We start from the raw sequence: 23,250 nt of genomic DNA, 5'->3' as shown, positions 1-23,250 counted from the left end.
AATCCATTTCAGGAATGTTTTATGGCAACAAAAAGGCAATGAATACAGAAAAGGGATATCTCTTAAGAGGCTGCTGATTACAGACCAACCCAATTGTTCCCTTTAGCTCCCAAACTCCTTAGTGGACAGTACGATGTGGCCTTAAAAAAAGGGACTTATCACTGCATCTGTTCAGGGTCCTCAAAACTTTCCCTTCGCTCCCCACACTGATCCCTACAGAGAGCTACGTATCTTCAATGCAGTGTCCTAAGAAAGTAATTAACAAAGCACATCTCACTGCAGTGCATCAGTATATCTCCACATCTCCTACTCCAGCTGTGTCATAAGCTTAGCTTTTAGAGACTGAAATGGATTTGTTAGTCAGTATTGATGGGCCCTTCAACGTATTAAACAAAGGTTATTAGTTGTTCGCATTCCAGTTTATGGCCTCCTACAGTTGCAGGATACTTATCTACCTGTGGTAGTGCCCAAGGGTCACCCTGTCTCCACTCTCTTCTTAGATGGACCAGTGTTGTATCATACTTGAGCCTGTGCATTAACATTCCATGAGCGCTGGAAACAGGTATCTACTAACAACATATGTTTTAATCAGCCTTAATACTCTAAGTATGTACAACATGAGGGATGAGAATAATTGTGTTTTTAATTGCATCAGTAAAGATTACCTCCTTACTCTGGTGGGGAAAGATATCTATCTAATATAGGGTTACATAAAAGGCTGTTCAAAAGAAAAGAATTTAGCCTTCAAAATGGTAACAGATTTAACCTGTTATGCTTTGATTTTCTCTCCTGAGTGATGCTGGATATTAAGGGCCTGATTCACTCTTGCCCAGTGGTCATTTGCATCAAATGAGAATGGTGGTATTATTTATATATAGCAGATCGGTGCCCTGTTAAGCTAAATGAGGTACAGATACATGGTAAGAGCCAATCTGTTTCTTTAAAGAGTTTACAGTCTCAACAAACAAGACAGGCAAAGGGAGGGAGGAGAGATAGGGATGCAGAGAAGTGAGGTGACTTGCCCAAGGTCACGCGCAGGTCAGCGATGGAGCTGGGAATAGAACCCAAGTCAGCATCCCAGTCTGTTATCCTATCCACTGAACCAGGCTGCCTCTCAATAGTATTGTTTTAAACTCACTTCACACTCGTGTAAATGATCATAAGGTGCAGGCCAACACTGCTCTGGACCTTAAGTCTACAGGTGTATAGTAGGTTTCTCCTTTGGGATACATATGGGGATAAAAGTTTGACACCGCTTGTAAACGTTTCAGTGGTCAATGAACTGCAAAGATAAATGGCATAGCATGCCATTATGTCACCTCCTTCAAATATTAAGACATGTACATGGATGAGATGTGAACCTCTAAAGGTCTGGACTTGGATTTGGCCAAACACCTCAAGAGTGACAGAATTGGCACATTGTAAGTCGCACAAATTGGGGCTGGGATTTTAGGTGATTTTTTTTTTCTCCCCAAGATTCCACTACATCTGGTTCGGTTAGAAATACCAGGAGAAAATATTGTTGCACTAGGACCCGTTGGTTACATTAAACTTGCTGACCAATGTCATACCCATCCACTTGCCCCACAGCCCTTAGCATTAATAAACTTTAGTCACTGAAGAAAGAATCTGTTTGGAATTGGGTGTGATAACCCTAAAGTTTTACTGTGAGAAATGCTGGGTAAAACTTTCTAATAATTTTTTTTTATATGGCACCTTTAATATACTGTAATCTATTGCATGGGTAATACTAAAAGGGAAAATAGGAGGTGAACTAGATATATATATTTTTAACACTGTGATTGATGATCTGGTTCCCAAACAGTCAGACTTTATGAGGGAAAGAAAAGCAGGTTAATTTATCCCAGAAAGGGCATTGAATTACGATCAGGAGAAAGGAGCCATCTCTTATTACAATGATTTTATAAGCCAAGTGTAAAAAGGCAAGTTAATTTTACTAACACAAAATAACTCTCTGTATTCTGCCACCACTCTTTGAGGCTCAGGAGAACTGGGTTCAATTTCTGGCTCTGCTGTTGGCCTGCCGAGTGACCTGGGACAAGTTACTGCTCTGTGCCTCAGTTTCTCTATCAGTCAAGGGGGGGATACTGATACTGACCTTTGAGATCTATAGATAAAAATAGTTATATAACAGCTGGGTATGTCCACTTAGCAATGTAAGCCCATGGTTCAAACTTGGGCCTAAACCAACCTCCCTCACCCCCAATAAACAGAAATTATGCTAACCCAGGGCTCAGATCCAGTATCCCAGGACCCTGCAGGGGCAGAGGGGTTCAAGCCCTATTGGTTTGCAGTATAGAAGCAGCCCTATTGGACTCCAGTTCTGGGAGTTGGCCAAAAGTATCCCATAATCCCAATTTTCTTTGTCTGCTGGATAGTCAAGATTTCCCACACTGCAGCATGAAAATAGGGCTAGAGTGGCCACATTTTGGAAGGGCACTAGAAAGTCTGGGTTATGGACACAGGCCTTGTAATGCAGTGTAGATTGGTGGAGCTCCAGGTTGGGACCCAAGCTGTAAGAATTCCTAACCTGGGGTCACAGATAAGTTAGCAGATGCTGGGCGTGAGACTCTACACTCAAGTTCCACTAACTCTGGTCTCACACTGCAGCACGGACATGGTCCCCCACCTGGCTTTCAAGGAGAATCCCCCAATCCTCTTTCTGCTTCCAGTTAGAGTACCTCATTCTTCTATTCCCTTTGAGATGTGACACCTACCTAAACCTGCTGCCTCCCTCCCAGTTAGTATTAGGATGGTAACTAGCTTGATTCTTTTTTAACAGCTATTTTATGAAAACGTTAATAAGAAATTACTACTACTTTTGCTCCGTTGTTTGACTCATCTGTCTGCTGTTGCATTGTGCAGCTCAGATATTGACCTCTTGAGTGTTAATATACTGAAGTATCAGGGCTAATTAAAGTGGCTAAGTAGTGGAAATTTTTCGCCTATGCCATGATAGGCATTGGAAGCCATACTCTAAAAAGTGCTTATCTCCCAGAGTGTAGGAGGCGGGATCTCCTGAAGCACAGTGAGGGCTCCCTGGTTCTCTTGAAAATCTGGCCATGTATGTCGGTACTTGAATGGGAGTTTTTTTGAATATCTGGCTCTGGTGGATTAAATATGGGCTAATGAGCTGTGTGCGCACACAGAAGGGATGTGGCATGTAAATAATGAGACTGCCACCCTAGTTCTTTGTTCAGCAGAGCCCATTATTCTATTGAGGAATAACCTGACAGCAACCTCCACTTGCAGTATAATTTCTAAGTGGCTGTTCATTAAACCACAATACAATGGACTTCTTAAAATATTAGACATTACCTCCATATAAACATAATTAATCATGATTAATACTACAATGAATATCAAAGGCATTTACGATGATGGCCCCATTTATTATAAAGTGTGGCCGTTATATTATATGGCATATGATAGCATGGTTGATAACTTAAATGCATGTAATAAAATATTTGAAGAATGTCTGGATTTATAACAGCTTGTCCTAGCATCCTCTGGTAACTATGCATTAATGATGCATTTTATAATCGCTTACTTAAGCATTGCTGCATCCAGCTGTTCATAAATTTGCTGTGCTTATCTATTAAATGAATGACATTTAATTTTACATGTTAATGAAAACATTGGCGAACCTTTGGTACAATAGTCCTGGAGAAAAGCTTGGTTCTATTTTTATTAACTTACTGATAAACAGAGCTGCTGCTCTGTGGTGCGGGTCACAGGATAGTAATGGTCTGGTGGGATGCAGCACTGGTTCTGTATTAAAGATATGGACGTCAGCTACAACAAAACTACTTCACTTTCTACTCCAGTGTCTCAAGTAAGAGGAAAAGGGTGAGATTTCCTTAACTATCAGGCATAATAAAAGACTTTCCATCACAAAGCAGACATACAAAACTGTACCTGACCCTGAGAGACAGGAAAGAAGTTTCATTGCACTGTGTGGCAGCCAGTCTCCAAATCAGTATTGGACAGCACTGGCAAATTGACCCAGGGGTTCAAACACTGTGTAGCCTTCTCCTGGTTTTACCTACCTCTGACCAATAACTGGAGGGATTTGTCCTTTTTTACACTTTGTTTATGCTTGTATAGCTCGTTGTGCCAATAAAAATCTTATCAAATCTTGCAGCAGGCACAGCAGTGAGTTAGCATTGCCATGCACAAATGTATCTGTGCTGTTAGGACACTAACAGCCAGGAGAAATATGATGGGAATTTGTGGGAAGAAGTAGTTTGCTTATCATAATGATACAGATTTAGTGTGTAATAGAAAGGGCTGTTTCTATAATGGTACTACAATGTGTATCACAGTCACCCAAGGCTTTCTTACCAGGGAGTGTTGTATGTTGGAAGGGTTTACTCTTTGCTATGGGTTTATTATGGGCTAGATTCTGCCACCCTGACATGAAGCAGTATTGTGCCTTTGAAAACAACAGGGGACTATTAAAATTGAGGGAAAGAGGACTGGACCTTATTGGCTCAGAGGATATTTACCAGTTCTTGGAAGTGGGATAAATGATAACTTAATTTTATGAATATTAATCTGTGTAATGGGTGGCCATTTCATGGCATGGGCAACTGCTGACAATTTCATAAATGAAAAGGTGTGTGTGTGCAGCAGAGGGGAAAGAATTCATTGCTTTGGCTCCAGCAGTACAGAATTTAAGGTGCAACCACTAACTGCTCAGGCAGTAGAGGAGCAAGTAGAGAACAACCAGAAGGAATCTTCAATATACACACAGGCAGATATTGCATATTCCAGCTAGTGTAAGACCGACAACAGTGCAGGTGTCTTGTACAGTACCTAGCATGAAGGTGCCCTAGTCTGTGACTAGTGCAATCAGATCCTGGTCCATGACAAAGATTCGTAGGTGCTAAGAGAATATAAATAATACAAGCAAGTTCATCACACAATGTCTTCAGTTATGCATTCGTGTTATGACAGAACTTACTGTGATCTTTTGAGACAGGAACAAAGTCAAATTACTTTTAAGTCATCAGAAAGTCTGATGACTTAAGTGGACTTTGGATCAAGGCCACAGTGAATCCAGTAATGAAAAGTAGAATGATATTCTTGGATTGTGTCAACGTACTTACTATTATGCTGTGTGAACTTCAGTTCCAGTCATGTAAACAACATGTATATGAGAGGGAAAATGACTTCTTCATAAGATGACCCCACACTGTCCTCCATTATCCTGTCTAAACTCTACCAGATTGTCTGAGGCTCACTGTAAAACCACAAAAGCATTAGAGCTCTCATATCGGAACATTTTTCCTTATCTCACCAAATTAATGTGCCACTCGTAAAGTAATCTAAGATGTCAATAAAAGACTCTTTATTCATAAATAACTGATATGCAGTAATTCAGGTCTGTACATTTATCTCAAAAGGCTATAGCCATACAATTTTTGCAAACTCTACATAAAACATCTAAACTGTCCATTATCTTGTTCTTTTCAATACAATATAACACAGCTGTTTGGCATTACCAAATATATATATATATGTATATATATATTTATATTTATGTACATTGATTGAAAAAAGAAGCCAGTGCAGCCTTTTCCAAGGAGTCTTTCCCAAGTATTGACTGTACAACATTCAGAATTTATATTGATAGTACAAGGCACAGAAAGTGTGGTATGAAGCCAAGGCCATGCGTGCGTTTGTGGATCTTCTGGCTCATTTCCTTACTCCTTCAGTTTCATATTAAAGAAAGCATTCAAACTTGGGCTCTTTTTTCAGTACCAAACACACTTGAAAAGGTAGGAGGAGAGAGAGGGAGGAGACATAACCAGTCGCTAATTTGCAAACCTTGTTCAATGCAGAAAAGAAAGGAGTAAGAGGGGAGTACCTTTAGAATAGGGCTGGTTGAAATTTTTTGAATTTTGATAGCTTCATCAAAACTTCAGTAAAATTTGGGGAAATATTTAATTACATTTTCATAAAATTCCTCTTTCCCCTCTCCACCTCCTTTTTTGTTAGCCAAAGGACTGGTCAAAGATTTGGAATTTTTTTATTAAAATTTCATTGTTCATTCAAGTGGACAGAAGGAAGGGGTGATTTCATGGACATTTTTTACAAATTCCGCCCCAACACTAACTTTTCAGCTTGCACCACTTTGTACAATACTTCTGATTTAAGTCCGTATATGATTGAGTGATATCCAATTTTGGGATGTAATGTTTATTAAATGTGTATATTTTACACTTCTGTATTTAGATGTAAACTGAGATGAATTTAACTCTCAGCAGTTTTTTGCCTTCTCTATCTCCCATGTGACAAATCCCATGTGATCAGCCTTTCCCCATCCCAAAATAGCTTCTAGAAGCATGCCATCTCCCCAATGTGGCATCCATGTAATTTGAGACAGAGTTAAATTCATCTTCCAGACAAGAACTGGGGTTAGTGATGCATCAAAGAATTTCATTGTAAGATTTAGTAACACCTGTTTTTGTTTTGATTTTTTTTTGGAAGTGGGATAAGTGTGTGTGTGCCAGGAAGGTGGTGGGGAATAAATCTTGGATGATTTTTTTTCAAATTGCAAAATTTAGACAAATGAAAATTTGGAAGTTCAGTGTACCATTCGTGAAGTTTTTAAAGAAATAGTCATTTTTTTAAACCATCTGTACAGCAATAATTTCAAACTTTAATGGGGGGAAATAAGGAAAAAAATTTGAAAAAACAGTTTTCTGTGAAGGTGAGAATTTGTTAGAATAGGTTTTTTTATCTTTGGGGCAGATTTATTTGCATCTGTTTCCAAACCCCCTCCAAATCAAAAACCTAACGCCAGCCTTGGTGCACAGCCCCCTAAACTTCAGTTTGTGCTGTACATTTCCCTTTGGGATCAGGTGGTGGGATATGTATACACACTCACACTCCCCAGGCAATATGAGTTGACATCTTACTGTATCTGCAAATGACATTCCAAATCAGGGTCATCACACCAGAAGGCAGACAAACTAAGTAGCTGCTAACAAAACCACAGTTCTACACTAGGTGAGTGAATAGTCTTGTTTGATTACAGTACATTACATGACAATTTGGGGGTGGTTTTCTAACCCACCCTATCTATCCCTTAGCTAAATTTTCACAAGTGACATTAGCTCTAGTTATCCTGTGACAGCAAGGCATGGAGGCTGCTAACTCTCAGATCCTGGCTCCCATCGACTCCCTTGTAAAGCACAAACCAGCTATTCAATACAACTGAACAGCTTGTTTAAAAGCAGCTTTTGCAATAGCTTGAAAAGTACAATACAACCCTACCAACCCCCTACACACAAGAAACACAATCAGAATCTGTAGTATTTACCTCTAATACAAAAAATATACTGTCAAATGTCTAGAATTTATTTTAAAGAACGGTAAATACAGAGACCACATTTTTTTTCTTTCAGTTGTGGCTTTTGACTACAATATCAGCTATGTTATGATTAATAATATCAAAGGACTCTTGGAGAGTTTGCCATAATCTTAATAGTAGCATTTTTTTCCTCTTGTTGGAAAGCAGATGTCATTCCTGTTCGTGTCAGTTTGGATAAGGTGAGAGTAGAGCTGGATTGTATATTAAAGAATAATTCCTGAATAGTTCTGCAAATAGGAGGGCTGAGTCTGGTTTGCCACTACATGTATTAGAGTTCTTATATACCAACTGGGTTAAGATTACAGTATTTGTTGGGGAATTCCTAAAGATTTTCACACGTAGCAAGATCTATGAATATCCATCCAAAAATGTATGCACGCTCTCTCAGGTTGCTACTTCTCTATAATGAAAAGTTGTTCTCACTCCCTGAGCAATTATGTCACATGACCAAGTCTGCCCAATTACATACCACAAATACGCCAAGTGAACAACCCACACGGGGAAAATTTTTCAGCAAATACTAAACCAGGAAAAAAGAGCGAAAATTGTCAATGAATAATGTGATTAGCTCTACTACTGTGCAAAAAGCAGGGAATAAACTCCTTACGGCTGTGTATATAAAGAGAAATCCATTCAAATTAGTGACATAATGGACTAGAAAGACATATTCAGATCTTTCATGGTGGCTGTGGACTTTGAGATGACTTCCCATTTATATTCAGCTAATTACCATTCAAGCCATAACACAGCCCTTTGTTTCTGCATTGAGAGCACAAACCGAAAAGAAAATGGTCAAATTGGCAGCAAAAGCTTACAGCTTCCCCCTGCCCCATGTTTCAACTCCATTTTATATTGAGGCTATACTTTTGGCAGTGGGAAAGCATTATTTGGAATTAAACAATTCTATGTATTTTAAAATGTTTCCTGTGGCATTGTTTTTCAAAGAGAAAAAGAAAGGCAGGGACTTCATACATCATATAATAAAGCTTTTAATCCTAAGAGGGGACCTCGGCTTTAGTGATCAAGGCTTACTATCGTCTCTCAGAATCTGCTGAAAGAAAACCTTGTACAGGCCACATAGAAGGATAACAGCTGTTGTCAGAGATAAAAATAGTTCCCTGCCTTTAAAGAAAATTGTGTCAATTCCTTTTCATCCCTTAGAAAAAAAGTGTGTGTGTGGGGGGGGATACCCTCCTAGTTTTATGGGACTTCTTGCACTGGTGAATGAAGTTTGCATTTAAATCTAGAGGCCTTCCTTTCCCTATGGCTTAACGGATTTTAATGTAAACTAGTAGGACCGCAAAAGCAATGCTGTAAAAATTGTAAATTAACTTTATGATGCTGCAGTCTGGTGAAGCTGTGAAGTGAACCATTTTGGTCACATAATTGTAAATCATTTTAAAAGCACAACTATTAGTCTTAAATGAGTCACAGTACTGAAAGAGCTGGGAAAAAGTGTTTAGGGAGAGGAAAACACATAACGGCAGATACTGTACTCAAGTGGTGTAAATCGGACTTGACTTTTTCACTAGATCAGAATCTAGCCCACTAGAGAGAACTTTAAAGTGTAATACAGGAATATGTCTCCATTTTTTGCTCCACATAGTTAATTTTTCTCAGAGAAGCCTGAATTTGGGACTCTTGGGTTCTAATCCTGGCTCAGACACTGACTTATATGATTGGTGTCCTTGGTCAAGTCATGAATGGCTAGATTTTCAAAAAGACTTAGCACCAATCTTGGCATCTAAATAAAGTGTCCAGAATTTAAATAGTGCTCAGCACTGGAAACTCCTATTGGTATCAACACATGCTATTTAGATGGTATTTGTGTATGAATTATATAGATGATGGTTCTATAGGAATACTGTACTTCACTATGTCCTATAGTCTTTCCATAAAAACAAACCTCTGACAAGAACTAACTACTTTATGCTACAGAAAATAGGAGGCGAACATGAATTATTTATGCTATGTAAGTAAACATACTGTTAATGAGAGCTGCTGGGTACTTCATTTCTGTATCCAAATGAGAGCTGAGCTTTATTATTTTAAAAATCTGCTCCCAAACTTCAGTTTCTGTGTCTCTAAAATGGGGGTAATACATATAAGAAGAGAGGAAACTAGCATATGTCAGGGCTGCCCAGGGTGGGAGGCAATTTGTCCCAGGCCCCTACAAGAATATAGTATTCTATAGTATTGCAACTTTTTTTTTATGGAAGGGGCCCCCAAAATTGCTTTGCCCCAGGCCCTCTGAATCCTCTGGACTGCCCTGGCATACGTCAGTAAAGCACTTTAAACACGAAAAGTGTTAAGTATTTGCTTATAGATTCCAAGGCCAGAAGAGATTATTGTGGTGATCTCATCTGACCTCCTGTATAACTCAGACTGTTGAACTTCCCCAAAATAATTCCTGTAGCAGATCTTTCAGAAAAATCCAATCTTCATTTTAAATATTGTTCCACTGGTTAATTACTTATTTTTTAAAAACAAAAACCCATGCCTCATGTCCAGTCTGAAAGTGTGTAGCCTCAACTGCCTGCCATTGTACCTCTCTCTGCCAGATTGAAGAGCCCATTATTAAATATTTGTTCCCCCATGTAGGTACATGTAGATAGTTAAGAGGTGACTTGATTACATTCTCTTTATTAAGTTGATTGAGCTCCTTGAGTCTATGACCATTAGACACGTTTTCTAATCCCTCAATCATTCTCATAGCTCTTTTCTGAGCCATCACCCATCTATCAACATCTTTCTTGAATTGTGGGCACCAGAACTGGACACGCTATCCCTAAGTGTGTTTACCTCTGTATTTGGCAGTGATGCAATAACTTCTCTACTCCTCTTGTAATCCTTGGATACATAAATGGGAATTTCATTTGCTCTCTTGGCCACGGTGTGACCCTGGGAGCTCATGTTCGTTTGATATTTCACCATTATCCTCCCCTACTTCAGAAAACTACCTGGTAACGTTACGTTACCGTGATTCGTTCTTTGTGATCATTTGTGTTATCAGAAAGTATGTCTTCACTGCAGGGTTATCTGGGGTGATTTGCACACACATCTGAGCAACTGGGTTTAGCCTAGTACAGGTAAAAGCAGACACACTGCAAAAGTAACATTATTTACTGTCCCCTCACTGCTGCTGCAAACACCTGTGCTTCTTGCTATGACTCCTGGTGACATATCCCTTGGTGCTGCAGTGGGCTGAGCCGCTTGGATTTTTTTTTCCCCATAGTGAATTGTGGAGGAACTAGTGTAACCTGGGCATGTGATAGAATTGTGGGAAGACACTGGAGGACTCTCAGCACTCTAGGAAGTTAGCCTGAGTCCTTAATGCAAAGTGGGTTACTAGCCCAAGCAAAATTGGCACCTAAGATCTAGTCTATACCCCTAGCTAGGCCAGCTAGCTCGTGTTTAAAGCACCACTAAACTTAAGTGTGAAATGGTTTAGTGTGTGGACACGGAGGGGAGATAGAATAACCAGGTAAGAACCTGGCCTAACTCATCAGAGATGACATGTCTGGACTACTTTCTGGGCGCTGTTCTTGGTTGTGTTCCAGTATTACTGGGTAAACATGAAATGGTTTTAAATTTCAGTCTAGATGAGAGGATTACTGGGACTCTTCTCTAAAACTCTTTGGTCTGGAAATGCTGAGATTTCTGGCACTTTCCTGCTTTTGCGTGATTAGGAAAAATACTGTCAGTGATGGTGTATCTATTCCTCGTAATGGACAAAACTAGGAAGTGGAGAGGGGCACAAAAATAAGTGACTATATTTTGCAAATATTAAAAATTGTTTTTTTGGGGTAGGGTGGGTGAGCTTGTGTATGGAGAAAGGGGGCAGGAGTTATCTTATTTCATCATCCTGCTATGATTCTGACATGCTGCTGGATAGGGTCACATTGTAGGTAAGCTGGTCAGGAATCTGGTTACCACTTTAACCTCAACTCTGAGATCAGCAGTCAACTCCTTAAGGTCTCATTCTGTGGCATTTCCAGTTCCAGCTTGCTTGCACGTTAGAAGGGTGTCAGAACCACCATGCATTTAGAAAAGGTTGGAATTCTTAACTGAAATGACTCAAAGACAAACAAGGAAATTTGGCAAAAATGAGCAAAAAGGGTCAAAACTGAAAGGAAACAACAGAAAAACAACACTACTGAGCAACACAAGAGAGTCTTTTAACTCGGGCTAGAGCCTGAAGTCTGAGTTTCATGCATCTAAAAGATTGCAAGAAACTAACTTTCAGAGCTGGTCCTCTTTAGGTGCATAATCCAAAGCCCACTGAAATCAATGGTGGTAAAACAATCTTTGATCTCAGTGGTCATTGGATCAGTCTGTAGATTTTGGTTTACAACCCAGCTCCCTTTAGTATGAAGACCTTCTCCAGAAGTGCTTTTGAACAACTCAAACAGTGCATGTTCTTTGACTCCTAATAAGGGACCAACTTTTGCTAAACAGACTTCACAGGGCATTTAGTAACCTTATCCACATGATGAGTATCAGTAAGCAGGGTTCAGCTGCTCTGAGTGGCAGTTCTTTTAGAAACAGCTACAGTTCTATACAGTAAACACCAAATTTTTCTGAGAAAAGCTTTACACTCCAGATTCCCTGGAGCAGTTCCCTCAACTCCCTATATGCTTTGTGTGCATCAGACATATTTGGAAGTCACTAAGGAAACACATTCAGAACATTTGGAATGACAAATACATTATTGTGTGTATATATATATATAGAGAGAGAGAGAGAGAGAGAGACTTTAGGAATCTTTAGTTTGATAACTTTTCCAGCACTTTGCTTTTTCAAATTAGTTTAGGTTAGTTACCAAAATAAACTTGTGTACAGGTAGAAGCTGAGAGAAATCTACTTTAGTATGTTTTCAAGAAAACTGTGGCACTTTTTAACTACTATTCTTTTCTCTTGGTGTCATCGCTGAAACTTTTTATCCCTGACTTTTTGAATTTTGTGTCTAGTAACTTCAGTTCCTCCTCTTCTGTATTAGACAAAAGGAGAGAGAGCCATGTGCTATGACAACAGTGATAGGTTTGCTACTGTTTTGAGGAATAGGCTGTTAACCTTAAATGTGCTTAAGAGCTATCACTGTTTCCCATTGCCAAAAGGAAAGTACTTTTCAAAAACCACCACAACAACAAACCACCTCTCACAATATGTTGCTTGAAACGAAATGCAAGAAATATTCCAAGCCCATGTTTCTCAGTGGGGCTGTCTGAATATTTATTCTAGACTGGTGAGCGGGTGAAGCAAGGAAGGCTTATATTGGAGATCAGTGAAAATGAACAGCTACTTGCTAAATCACTGCTTGGAAGGGGGTTGTTAATTGTATAACCACAGCTGCAATTTTATTTGAAGAAATAGCTTCAGATAATCATTAGGGTGCATGTTCTGTAAACTACTTTTTAGTTTGTCAGGCTGCTCCCAACCCTGTTTGTAAAATCTGCCAGAGAAAATTAAAAATATATATATTTAATTCTCTTGCATCTTCTTGAAATGGTTACAATAAAATGGGTTCCAATGACAGATGCTCCTGAACTACATAGACTTGTGCCCACACCACCAGTACTAATGATCTATTTTAAATCAGCCCAAGTGCCAATTATGGCAAACAGATTTCATGGACAGAAGTCCATTAGAAGATCTAAACAGTATATGGTGCAGAACACCAGACATGAGACAGCATTTTTTTTAACTTATTGTAGCTTCTTTTTAAAAGATATTGGGTGGGTGTGGGACGGGGTGGGGGGAGAATGGTGGAAAGCCTATCTCAACTGTTTCATTGTTGCTGTCAACATCAATGTTTCCCTCTGGTTTAGTGCTGAGCTCAGATTTTAAGATTGTGAAACTCTGCCACAGAGCACAAAACCTCTAGGATGAAAGTGGGCCAATTTCTGGGTGTGCCCTTTGGCTTGGTTTCTATCAATCAGGAACAATAAATCCAACATTGTAATTTTGATTATTTCCACCTGAAACCAGGCCAAAGTTACACTGCCTTGATTTGACTTTTTAGGCTTAGTCCTGAAATTAGGAGCACTGCAAAAAAGTACCAATTTGCTAAAACAGGTCTGGCTATTCCCAGTACTGCAGTTTGCTGTTACAAAAATGCTGCATGAAACGGAACAACTTCACATAAGAGTTTGGGGGACTTTTTGCTATTAGAAGGGCCAGGAAAATTCTGCAGCAAATGTGTATGTTAATTACATGATCAAATTTTGAAGCGGATGGCTATATAAATGAAACAGTATAGGTTACAATTCCCTGGATGGCTGAATACCCTGGGTCTGATTTTCTGTAGTCCTGCAATATATGGAGTTCACTTACACCAGTATAAAGTGAATGCACAGTGCTACCAAATCAGCATAGTAGTATTTTGTACCTTTTTAATTGTAAATTGACAAAGTGCAAGGCAATGGAGAATCAAGCCATGTGGTCAAATCTTGAAACCCAGAGAGTCTGGTGGCTCTAAATGTTTAATAACCTCTTGATCATAGAGCATCATCACTGCCTTTATTTTTCTCTGGGTTGCATTACTGTTTCTTTAATACAGTGTCACAGTATCTACTGTTATCATCTACAGCTTCCCCACCCTCTCACCCCCTGGGAATCATAGAAAAGTAGACTATTTTCATTACTGTCACATGAGTTTTAATTCTGGGAGGATTGTGGAGTCACAGAGATGATTGCATTTTCCTTGTTACTGCAGTGATTTACTCTGGGGTTTCTTCTGCTCCTTCAAATAAAAAACAGGTGGTAGAAATGAAGGTCTGATTGCCTATATGCAATGTGCATAAAACCCTTATTTCCTCCCTGCTTGTAGAAATTCGTTAACGTCAAAGTCAAAGCTGGCCATCAGTTCTTGAATGGAAAAAAGATGACTAAAGTCCATTTTGCCTGCTGTAGCTGAAGTCGGTTTCCTTGATCTGAGTTTCTGTAATATTTGAGATTTTGGAATGTGTCCGTCCTATCTCTTCCAGGGCACAGGCTAGAGAGTCAAGGTCACCATCATGCTGATGTCGGGCTTCCCACAGGTCCAAAATGACAGCAGATGGGCTGCTTTGTGTAGCAAAGTAAGAGAGATTCCTAAAAAATAAGCAAGGTAAAATAAAAGGGTTAGAAAGAAATTTATACTGTTAGCTCTGAATGTGAAGCTGACCTTCTGTCTATTGTGTCTGGCTGCAGATACGTTTTTAGACAATGAAGTGAACTTCATGGACATTAAAAAATCTGGCAGCTGTCCCTCAGAATGCCAATTTTCTTTACAATAAGGCTTTGTTTCTCTAAAATAATTTGACACACTCTTTATCTCCCTCCGACCTGAAAGCTTCATAAATACAGGACTTGAATGAGTGGGAGGAAGTAGCAGCGCATGGAAATGCCTAACCTTCAGTTGTCATGGGTTCAGTTTTTCAGAGGAAGGATAAGTGTGTATGTTAAGAATTTACCATGGCCACTCATGCTACATAATTTAGGCAGCAAAGCAACTCTACAAGGTAGTATAAGTAAACTTTATATATGTAATTATGTGTATGCAATTGAGTGTCAAGAAATTGATGTCTTACTGATATCTGTGGTGATGAGTTATGGGTATCATTTGTTTTGCTGGGACTTTTCACTTGTATATTTTGATTCTCTTAAAAGATACTGTCATAAACAGATGGTTAAGGGTTAATGTCTCTTTTACCTGTAAAGGGTTAAGAAGTTCAGTGAACTTGGCTGACACCTTACCAGAGGACCAATGGGGGGACAAGATACTTTCAAATCTCTGTGGAGAGAAGTCTTTGTGCTGTTTGTTTTGTTCTTTGTTCGCTCTTGGGGCTAAGAGGGGCCAGACATGCAACCAGATCTTTCTCCAATCTTTCTAAAACAGTCTTTCATGTTCAAAATAGTAAGTACTAGCTAGAAAGGTGGATTAGTCTTATGTTTGTTTTCTTAACTTGCAAATGTGTATTTTGCTGGAAGGATATTTTACCTCTGTTTGCTATAACTTGTATCTTAGGCTAGGAGGGAGGGAGTCCCTTTACAGGGTCTTCAGCTTATATAGACTAAACATTTTCCATCTTGATTTTACAGAGATACTTTTTACTTTTTTCTTTCTTTAATTAAAAGCTTTCTTTTTAAGAACCTGATTGATTTTTTTCCTTGTTTAAGACCCAAGGGGATTGGGTCTGAACTCACCAGGGATTGGTGGGGGGAAAGGTTAATTCCTCTCTGTTTTCAGGTCCAAGGAGTGTGGATCAGTGTAATCTCTCAGAGTAACCCAGGGAGGGGAAAGTCTGGGAGGGGGAAAGGAGGGAGAATGGTTTATTTTTCTTTGTTTCAAGACCCAAGGGGTTTGGGGGACAGGGAGTGTACCAGACACTGGAATTTCTGGTTGGTGGCAGCGCTATCAGATCTAAGCTAGAAATTAAGCTTAGAAGGGTACATACAGGTCCCCACTTTCTGGACGCTAAAGTTCAAAGTGGGAAAAATACCTTGACAGATACATGCTCATGATTTATGGAACTTTTGTTCTGCCAAGTTCCTTGCAAATAATGCTCTGCAAACTGGTTTTTAAATGCAAATTATACTAAGTCTCTGTCATGATACTTCAGTTTGACTCATCCACTTGTATATTTGCTTTTCAGACAATCATCCACATATCTATAGTGCTGACATACACATACACTCACAATATAAAAAGATTAGGCACATGTATATGTAGTATACACACATAAGCAAGGAGAGTGATTAAATCATAGAATAGAAATGAAATGTTAAGGTTTGATAGACCTATTTATTTCTATAATGAAATGTCAAAACTGTAACTGAAATGCTTATTCCAAGTACTACTGGATCATTTCACTAGACTGCAATTTTGTATGCTGCTTTTCCCACTGGATTTTTTCTACTGCAGAATCCATTCAGCTGATGAAACCGTCACACATCTCCCTAAAATTTAAAAGGCCCACATCTCAGTTATTACATACCACTGAACTCCCCTCAGCCATTGCAGACAACAAAGGAGCTTTGCTACCAGGGAGTCGACCCTCTTAGGTAATTACCCATAGATCTTTATCACATAATTCCTGCCAAAACGTTATGACTAAACCTTTTGGTACTGGAGTTTAAATCAATATTTACTGATGAAAGCCTGCTGAAAAAAATCTAACCTGATAATGAATCAACATACACATCAGGTCATCTTTGCTCAGTACCACCTATGCATATGAGAAAAGCCCCCTGCTGTGATGATTTCAATGTAAGTAACAGTACAGTTTATCCCAGCGACCCAACCACTTGCAAACTAGAGTGGAGTTAATTTAAACTAGCAAAGCACATCTGCACTTTTTATTTCTCTTCCGTTATTACCTTTGAATGTAACTTCCTATAAACCCCCATCTCCAAACAAAGCATAGTATAGCTGAGCAATTTATTATTTAGGCACAACTAGAAAAAATGTTGCTTAAATGTTTGCCACCAAACACCTTCTACCTGCTGTTACTCGATGCTAGAAAAAGAACAGATGAAACCCCCTTCTTTTCACAGGGTTTGTTGTTTTTTTTTCCTGAAGTATGTACAACACTTAAATGGCAGACTGTTATACAGGAATAGTGAACTGTGTGTTTATATAGATATTGAAAATCCCTATAGTGAAGTAGAATCGTATTAATCTACACCTGACAATGCACAGAAATCAAGTCAGGTATTACTCTACATGAATAGTTCCAATGAAATCAATATGCTACTTCCTGAGTAAGATGGTACTCAATGTAGTAAAGTCAGAATCTGACATATCTATAATGAAATTATTTTGTGGGGATTTAAAAAAAACAAAACCTTACCATAATTGGGGTGTGACAGTTTCTCCTGTTCTCTTGTCTGCATGTATTGGTAGCAGTATGGTAGAGATTGTCTCTTAACAATGAGTCTGTACAGTGCCTAGCACAGTAAGAGATCTCGCTTGGAGCCTCTGGGTGCTATCCTAACACAATTTGCCTTAGAAACCAGGATCAGGGAAGAAGTCACATGAGCCAACCACATCAGTGTCTTTGGCAGGTATTTCTAAGGAAACTTTTTTCAAAGTTAAAGAAAGAGTTAACTCTCCACTCTTAACTTAACTCTTCTTCTTTTAACTTTACTCTTAAGTGAAGTGAAAAGTCTTCTATTTACTCTTCTCCACTTAACTTTTCTTAACCCTTAACTCAAGTGAAGTCTTCTGAGAAAAGTTAAGTAAAGTGGAGAAGAGTAAATAGAAGACCTTTCTCTTAAGTGAAGTAGAGTTTCCTCTTGTCCTCTCAAGTCTGTTCGATTGTTCACTTAAGTGAAGAGAAAAGACCAGAGTAAAGAGACTTCGCTCGTTTCCCCTCTGAAAAGAAGAGACAAAGAGAAAAGAATTAAGTGAAGAGAAGAAAAGGGGAAAAGAATTAAGTTTTCTCTTAAGAGAAGAAGATTTAAGTGAGTAGAGTGAAGACTTAAGTGAAAAAAGTTAACTGTTTTCTTCTCGTGAAGAGAAGAAAACAGTTAACTCAAGAATTGTTAACAATTCTTAAGTGAAGTTGAGTGTTAACTCTCAACTTAAGTTACAATACCATATACACTCTAAATCATCCCTTCGTCACAAAAAGAGGAGCTTGTTCCTTATGAGCTTTTACTGAGTACCAACTCTTGCTCTGTAACAAAGGAATATAGGAACAACCAACAGTTAGAGCAAGAGAAACATCTAAAATGTTAAAAAAAACACCAATGCACTTCAACTGGAAGCAAAGGCCAGTGGAGTGTTAAGAACTATGGAAGTATTTTCAAAGTAAATGAAAACCAGCTCTACACTCTAAGTATTGAAAATGGGAATATGAAAGCACATTTGGAATGTAAACTTCAACTAGACTAAGTGGGAATAATTAGCACAAGGGAGCAAAGGGATTACCCTGAACAACAGCTATACAGAGTGCTCTAAACCACCCAACAGTTCACCTGGATGCCTAACTTTTCAGCAAAGATTTAGGCTTTATAAAAACAAATTCTGCAAAGACTCTCCACAAAAAAAGTCAAAATTTACCAAGAGTTACTATACATTGTGTCAGACTTTATACAGTTATTTCACGTTCCTAACTACAGGGAAGGGATATTTGGGTATCTGACAGCAAGTAGGTACTGCATTGCAGGAGGACTCAAACAAATACTGATTCCTCACATGGATATAGTGAAGCAAAGAAAATACTCTAAATAAATTAATAATAATAATACTATCTCTGCCTCAAGTCCTCTTTTGTAAAATGGGAGGATAAGTGACTTACCCAAGAGCATATGTGGCAGAACTAGTAACTGCTCCCAGATTTCCTGAGTCTCACTACAGTATCTTAACCACTAAACCATCCTGCTTCTCACTAGTTGCTTTAATGTTACAGTGGTCTAATAAAGGCAAAATTTGAGATGTTCTCATGAAGTTCACCCAACCAATGAAAAACCAATTATCTGGACATATTTAAATATTATCCTGTACCATTTTCATGAGAAGCAGAAAGTAGACTGACTAGTCCTTTTTCATCAAATGGAAAAAAACAAACAAGCAGCATAAATCTGATTCCACCTCCCCGCCACCAAGTTCTCTCACATTTAATAATGCTGTACTATTGGTAGCACAGATGGGAAATTTTTTTAAACATACTTTTTTAACCTGACAAAAATATCAGTTAGCATATCATACGTCCCTTAGGGCTTGACACACACTGAAAAAATTATTTGGCCTGTTCTCTCCACAGACTAATTAATTTTTTCCTCACATTCCAACTATCTTTGTCTCATACAGCAATGTAGAAATCTCCCTGCCTTCTGCAATTGCCTATTTTGCTAAGATAGCATGTGCATGTATTGGAGAAGATGTTCCAGAACCCAGATAAAGAAGTCTGAACTTTCAAGTTAATACCATACAGGATTAGCCCAACACACACATTATCAGGGTAAACTGCAGTTCGTACATCTGTTTTTGCGATTAATGATTGAAAACAGCAACCTCTCTCTCCTCCAGATAAAGTATAGTAATTCTTATTCAAATATCTTTTACACAAGCAAACAAAAAAAATATAGCAGCAGATTATTCCCATTGTGTATGTAAATGTTCACCTTTCAAACTTGCCTTCCATTACCTGTTGATGCTGTTTTTCTGTGCTAACATCTGCCAGTCTTTGCCTTTAGCATTGGGTGTGTCAAATGTCGCACATATTCTCTGTCTAATGGAGTATGGGATTTTGAAGGCTTTTGGACCAGTTTGTGCAGGGAAGTTGCTGTCCTCACGTGCAAACAAAGTGATGGTTTCTCTCTCATTCTACACACGAGATGAAAAACAAAACAATTAATACATCAGCAGGTATCTAAGGTCCTTTTATAGTATATGAATGCTGTACAGCATTCCTTTGAGGTAGGGCACTGCTATTATCCCATTTTATAGATTCGAAACTGAGGCACAGAAAGATTGAGTGAGTTCCCTGAAATTCACTGGAAGTCTGTGGTGTGGCTGGGACTTAAGTACAGGTCTCCCAAATTATAGGTTAGTATCTTAACTACTGGACCGTTCTCTTTGTCAACATTGATTTATGCTCTGATTAGTAGTAACTTTCCTTTTAGCATTAAGACAGCTATAATGCCACGCACTGATTGTGACATAGTCAGAAAAGAAACAGTACATTCAATGTGCCAAATTTGAAAGACTTTAGTTGAAACAGTTAAATAAAATCATAGAAATATAGGACTTGACTAGATGACCTATCAAGGTCCCTTCCAGTCCCACTGAGTGTTTAAACCTGTTTACAGAAAGTTTGCTGAATTACTTGCATTTCAATTTGTCCTTTAAGTTCATGAGCAGAGAATAAACATTTCACACACACTAGGCTGTACTGAGAACAGAGATTTTCAGACCTATAGTCCCCTCAACCTACCCATTTATTTGTTTTAGATAACTATCTTCTGCATTTAGGAATTTATACAATCCTCAAAGTTTCTCTTAATTTAGTTTCCTGATGCAATGAAATATAACCTTTTATGAAGTACTTCTGGCTGAAAAAAAGTTCATCCAAGGAAGCAGAAATAATAGCTCGTGACTGGTGACCAAATGAATACTCATGACAAGTACTTTGAAAATAACCCATCAAATAAAATACATGTTTACCAAACTGCTTTCGTGACCAAATTCATAAAATTGTGCTATGTTTGTGGCCCATTATCCAACCAATTTAGACTTTTTTCCTGTTAATTTGTTTGTCATAACTATTTTGACCCAGGTGTGTGTATTACTTAGGCAACGCCCAAAGAGGTAATGAATGTAGAAGAAAAAAAATACAAAGTGATGGTGCTGAGTTATATTTGCTGGAGTGTACTGTTTTCACTCATGTTAAACTTTCAAGAGGCAACACAGCTATGGGAAAATGGATAATGATGCCGAAGGTAGAATAGAATCTCACTCAATTTTAGGTTGCCTTATCACTAGTGGCGATATTGATTTGGAGGCAGACAGAGCCCAGCTTCAACTGGAGAGCCCTGATGCAGGTTTTGCATCTGTTGCACTTCGTAGTGCTGACAACCAGGAGACATCAACTCAAAATGAGGAACCCCTGCCCATCACAACATGTGGTATATACCTCATTCAGTGCAGTAATTTCCCCGACACCAATTATGTGGGTGAAATCAGACAATCACTATGCTCTTGAATGAACTTGCACAAGAAAATAAGACAAAACCATCCTATCAGTGAACACTTTTCATAAAGCAATCACTCTCTATATGACCTCATCCTCAAAGGAAACCTGCACCACACTTTCAAAAGATGAACCTGAGAACTTAAATTCATTACTGTGCTAGACACTAAAAATGATGGATTGAGCAGACACACTAGATTTACGGCTTATTACAACAGTCTGTAACCCACTAATCTCCACTATGTCCTATGACCACAGAGGTGTTAACAGGCCACTCTACCTTGAATAGTCTCTTACGATATAAGCTCGCTATTTATGCTACGCAATCTGTTCCAACTTGCACTTTCTTGTGATGCTGGGAGTTTCTCTCTCAGAACTAAAGAAGAACACTGCGTGGCTCAGAAGTCAGTTCAATAAAAGATATTACCTCACCCACTTTGTCTCTTTAATATCCTGGGACAGACAACTATACTGCATACTATAAAGTCAATATTTCCACTTGTAAAACAGAGGAAATATGATCTGGAAATAAACATGGATACAGTTATACAAGCTTTTCTGACTTGGACACCATGTTGAAATGAGAATTTTTTTCCCATCTTCATCTCTTTTCAGTTCATGAGACTTTAAGCTATACAGGGCAGGGACTGTCTCTGTGTGTAGACATGTGAATTAATAGTGCCTCCTTCTGAATTGAGGCCCCACTGGATGCTACTGAAGTATAAATATTAAATTATAGTGATATTACCAGTATCTTCATATAACATTTATGATACATCCTAAAAAGCATCCATGCAAAGTAATAGGAATGCTGTAGATACATCACCTTTTCTGACTGTTTAAATTAAATATGCAGAAGAACAGTAGATTTTCATACCCTGCACTTTTGAGATAAGCCATTGCTATCTGGTTAGCTGTGGGAATTGAAAAGCAATGAGAAGTTCAAGTATTCAGTCTCCCCTTTCCCACCCCTTTTTTTCTGGCTGTCAAATTATCCTCCTCCTTCCATCACCTTTGGAGACAGAACAAGAAAACTTGTGGCATTGGTGAATGTGTTTGAAGAGAGCATTCTAACATGCACCTGGGGTTTATGGACAGCTAGCCCTCCTCAAAAAAACACAACCACAACATTTAACTGAGGAAAAATAGATGACAGAAATCTGCAAGAAGTTATGGCAAATAGGTGGGGGACTTGAGCTGGCCATATTCTGAGGGGTTTTTAAATAATTGATATACTTGTCCCTTTTCATGATTTCATAATAGTTGATTATTAAACTGAATGGTCTTCACTACTGTTGGACTGAGTCATGCAGGAGGAAACAAAGACAACAAAAATCCCCAATGGCATATACAAGGGAGATATGAAAAATCAACAGAGCTAGTTGAAAACATTACTCTTATGTATTATCTGTATTACAGTATCAATTTCTTAGGTGCTATACAAATGCAGTGACAGACAGTCCAGTGGCCTGAAGGGCTTACAATGTAAATTGACATGACAGAAAATGCCTCCACTATCCCTATTTTATATGTGGGAAACTGAGGGTACAAAGAGATTAAGTGACTTTCCCATGCAGGGAGTCTGTGCTTGGCAGAGCTAGGAACTGAACTCCAGTCTTTGGTGTCCCAATCCAATGCATTAACCCACAAGGGCCTCATACAATGAACACCACATTTTACACTGGTCTTTTGCAAGGGTGGCTCCAGGCCCCAGCATGCCAAGTGCGTGCTTGGGACTGCAAGCCGCGGGGCGCGCTCTGCCAGTCGCCACGAGTGCGTCAGGCAGGTTGCCTTCGGCGGCATGCATGCGGAGGGTCTGCTGGTCCCGCGGCTTCGGCGGACCTCCCGCAGGCTGCCACCGAATTCACGGGACCGGGGACCTCCTGCAGGCAAACCGCTGAAGGCAGCCTGCCTGCTGTGCCTGGGGCAGCAAAATGCCTAGAGCCGCCCTGTCAAACAGATAGCTAAGGGTTATTGTTTCTTTCACCTGTAAAGGGTTAACAAAGAGAACCAAACACCTGACAAGAGGACCAATCAGGAAACCAGATTTTTCAAAGCTTAAGGGAGGGATTTTGTGGGTTTTTCTTGGTCTTGGGTCTTTGTCTGTTCTGTGCTCTCTCAGCTATGAGAGGGTCTATTTCCAGTCCTTCTAATCTTCTGTTTCCCAGT

General features: G+C 39.0%; 1 protein-coding gene across 2 annotated transcripts in view; it reads right to left on the bottom strand.

The window, feature by feature from the left end:
- Positions 1-13,525: 13,525 nt before the first annotated feature.
- UNC5D (unc-5 netrin receptor D) overlaps positions 13,526-23,250 on the bottom strand; it is a 341,781-nt gene continuing 332,056 nt past the window's right edge. For both annotated transcript variants that reach the window (XM_075062773.1, XM_075062774.1), the window contains 2 exons: positions 19,537-19,715; positions 13,526-14,494 (listed from right to left, as the gene is read on the bottom strand). In XM_075062773.1, the coding sequence (XP_074918874.1) occupies positions 14,290-14,494; positions 19,537-19,715 (384 nt within the window). In that variant the 3' untranslated portion in view covers positions 13,526-14,289. The remainder of the gene's footprint in view (positions 14,495-19,536; positions 19,716-23,250) is intronic.

This window comes from Chelonoidis abingdonii, chromosome 2 (genome assembly GCF_003597395.2).
Source record: "Chelonoidis abingdonii isolate Lonesome George chromosome 2, CheloAbing_2.0, whole genome shotgun sequence".
Lineage (NCBI taxonomy): Eukaryota > Metazoa > Chordata > Testudines > Testudinidae > Chelonoidis > Chelonoidis abingdonii.
Note: the sequence above shows the minus strand (reverse complement) of the source record. Positions and strands in the feature narration are given on the sequence as shown.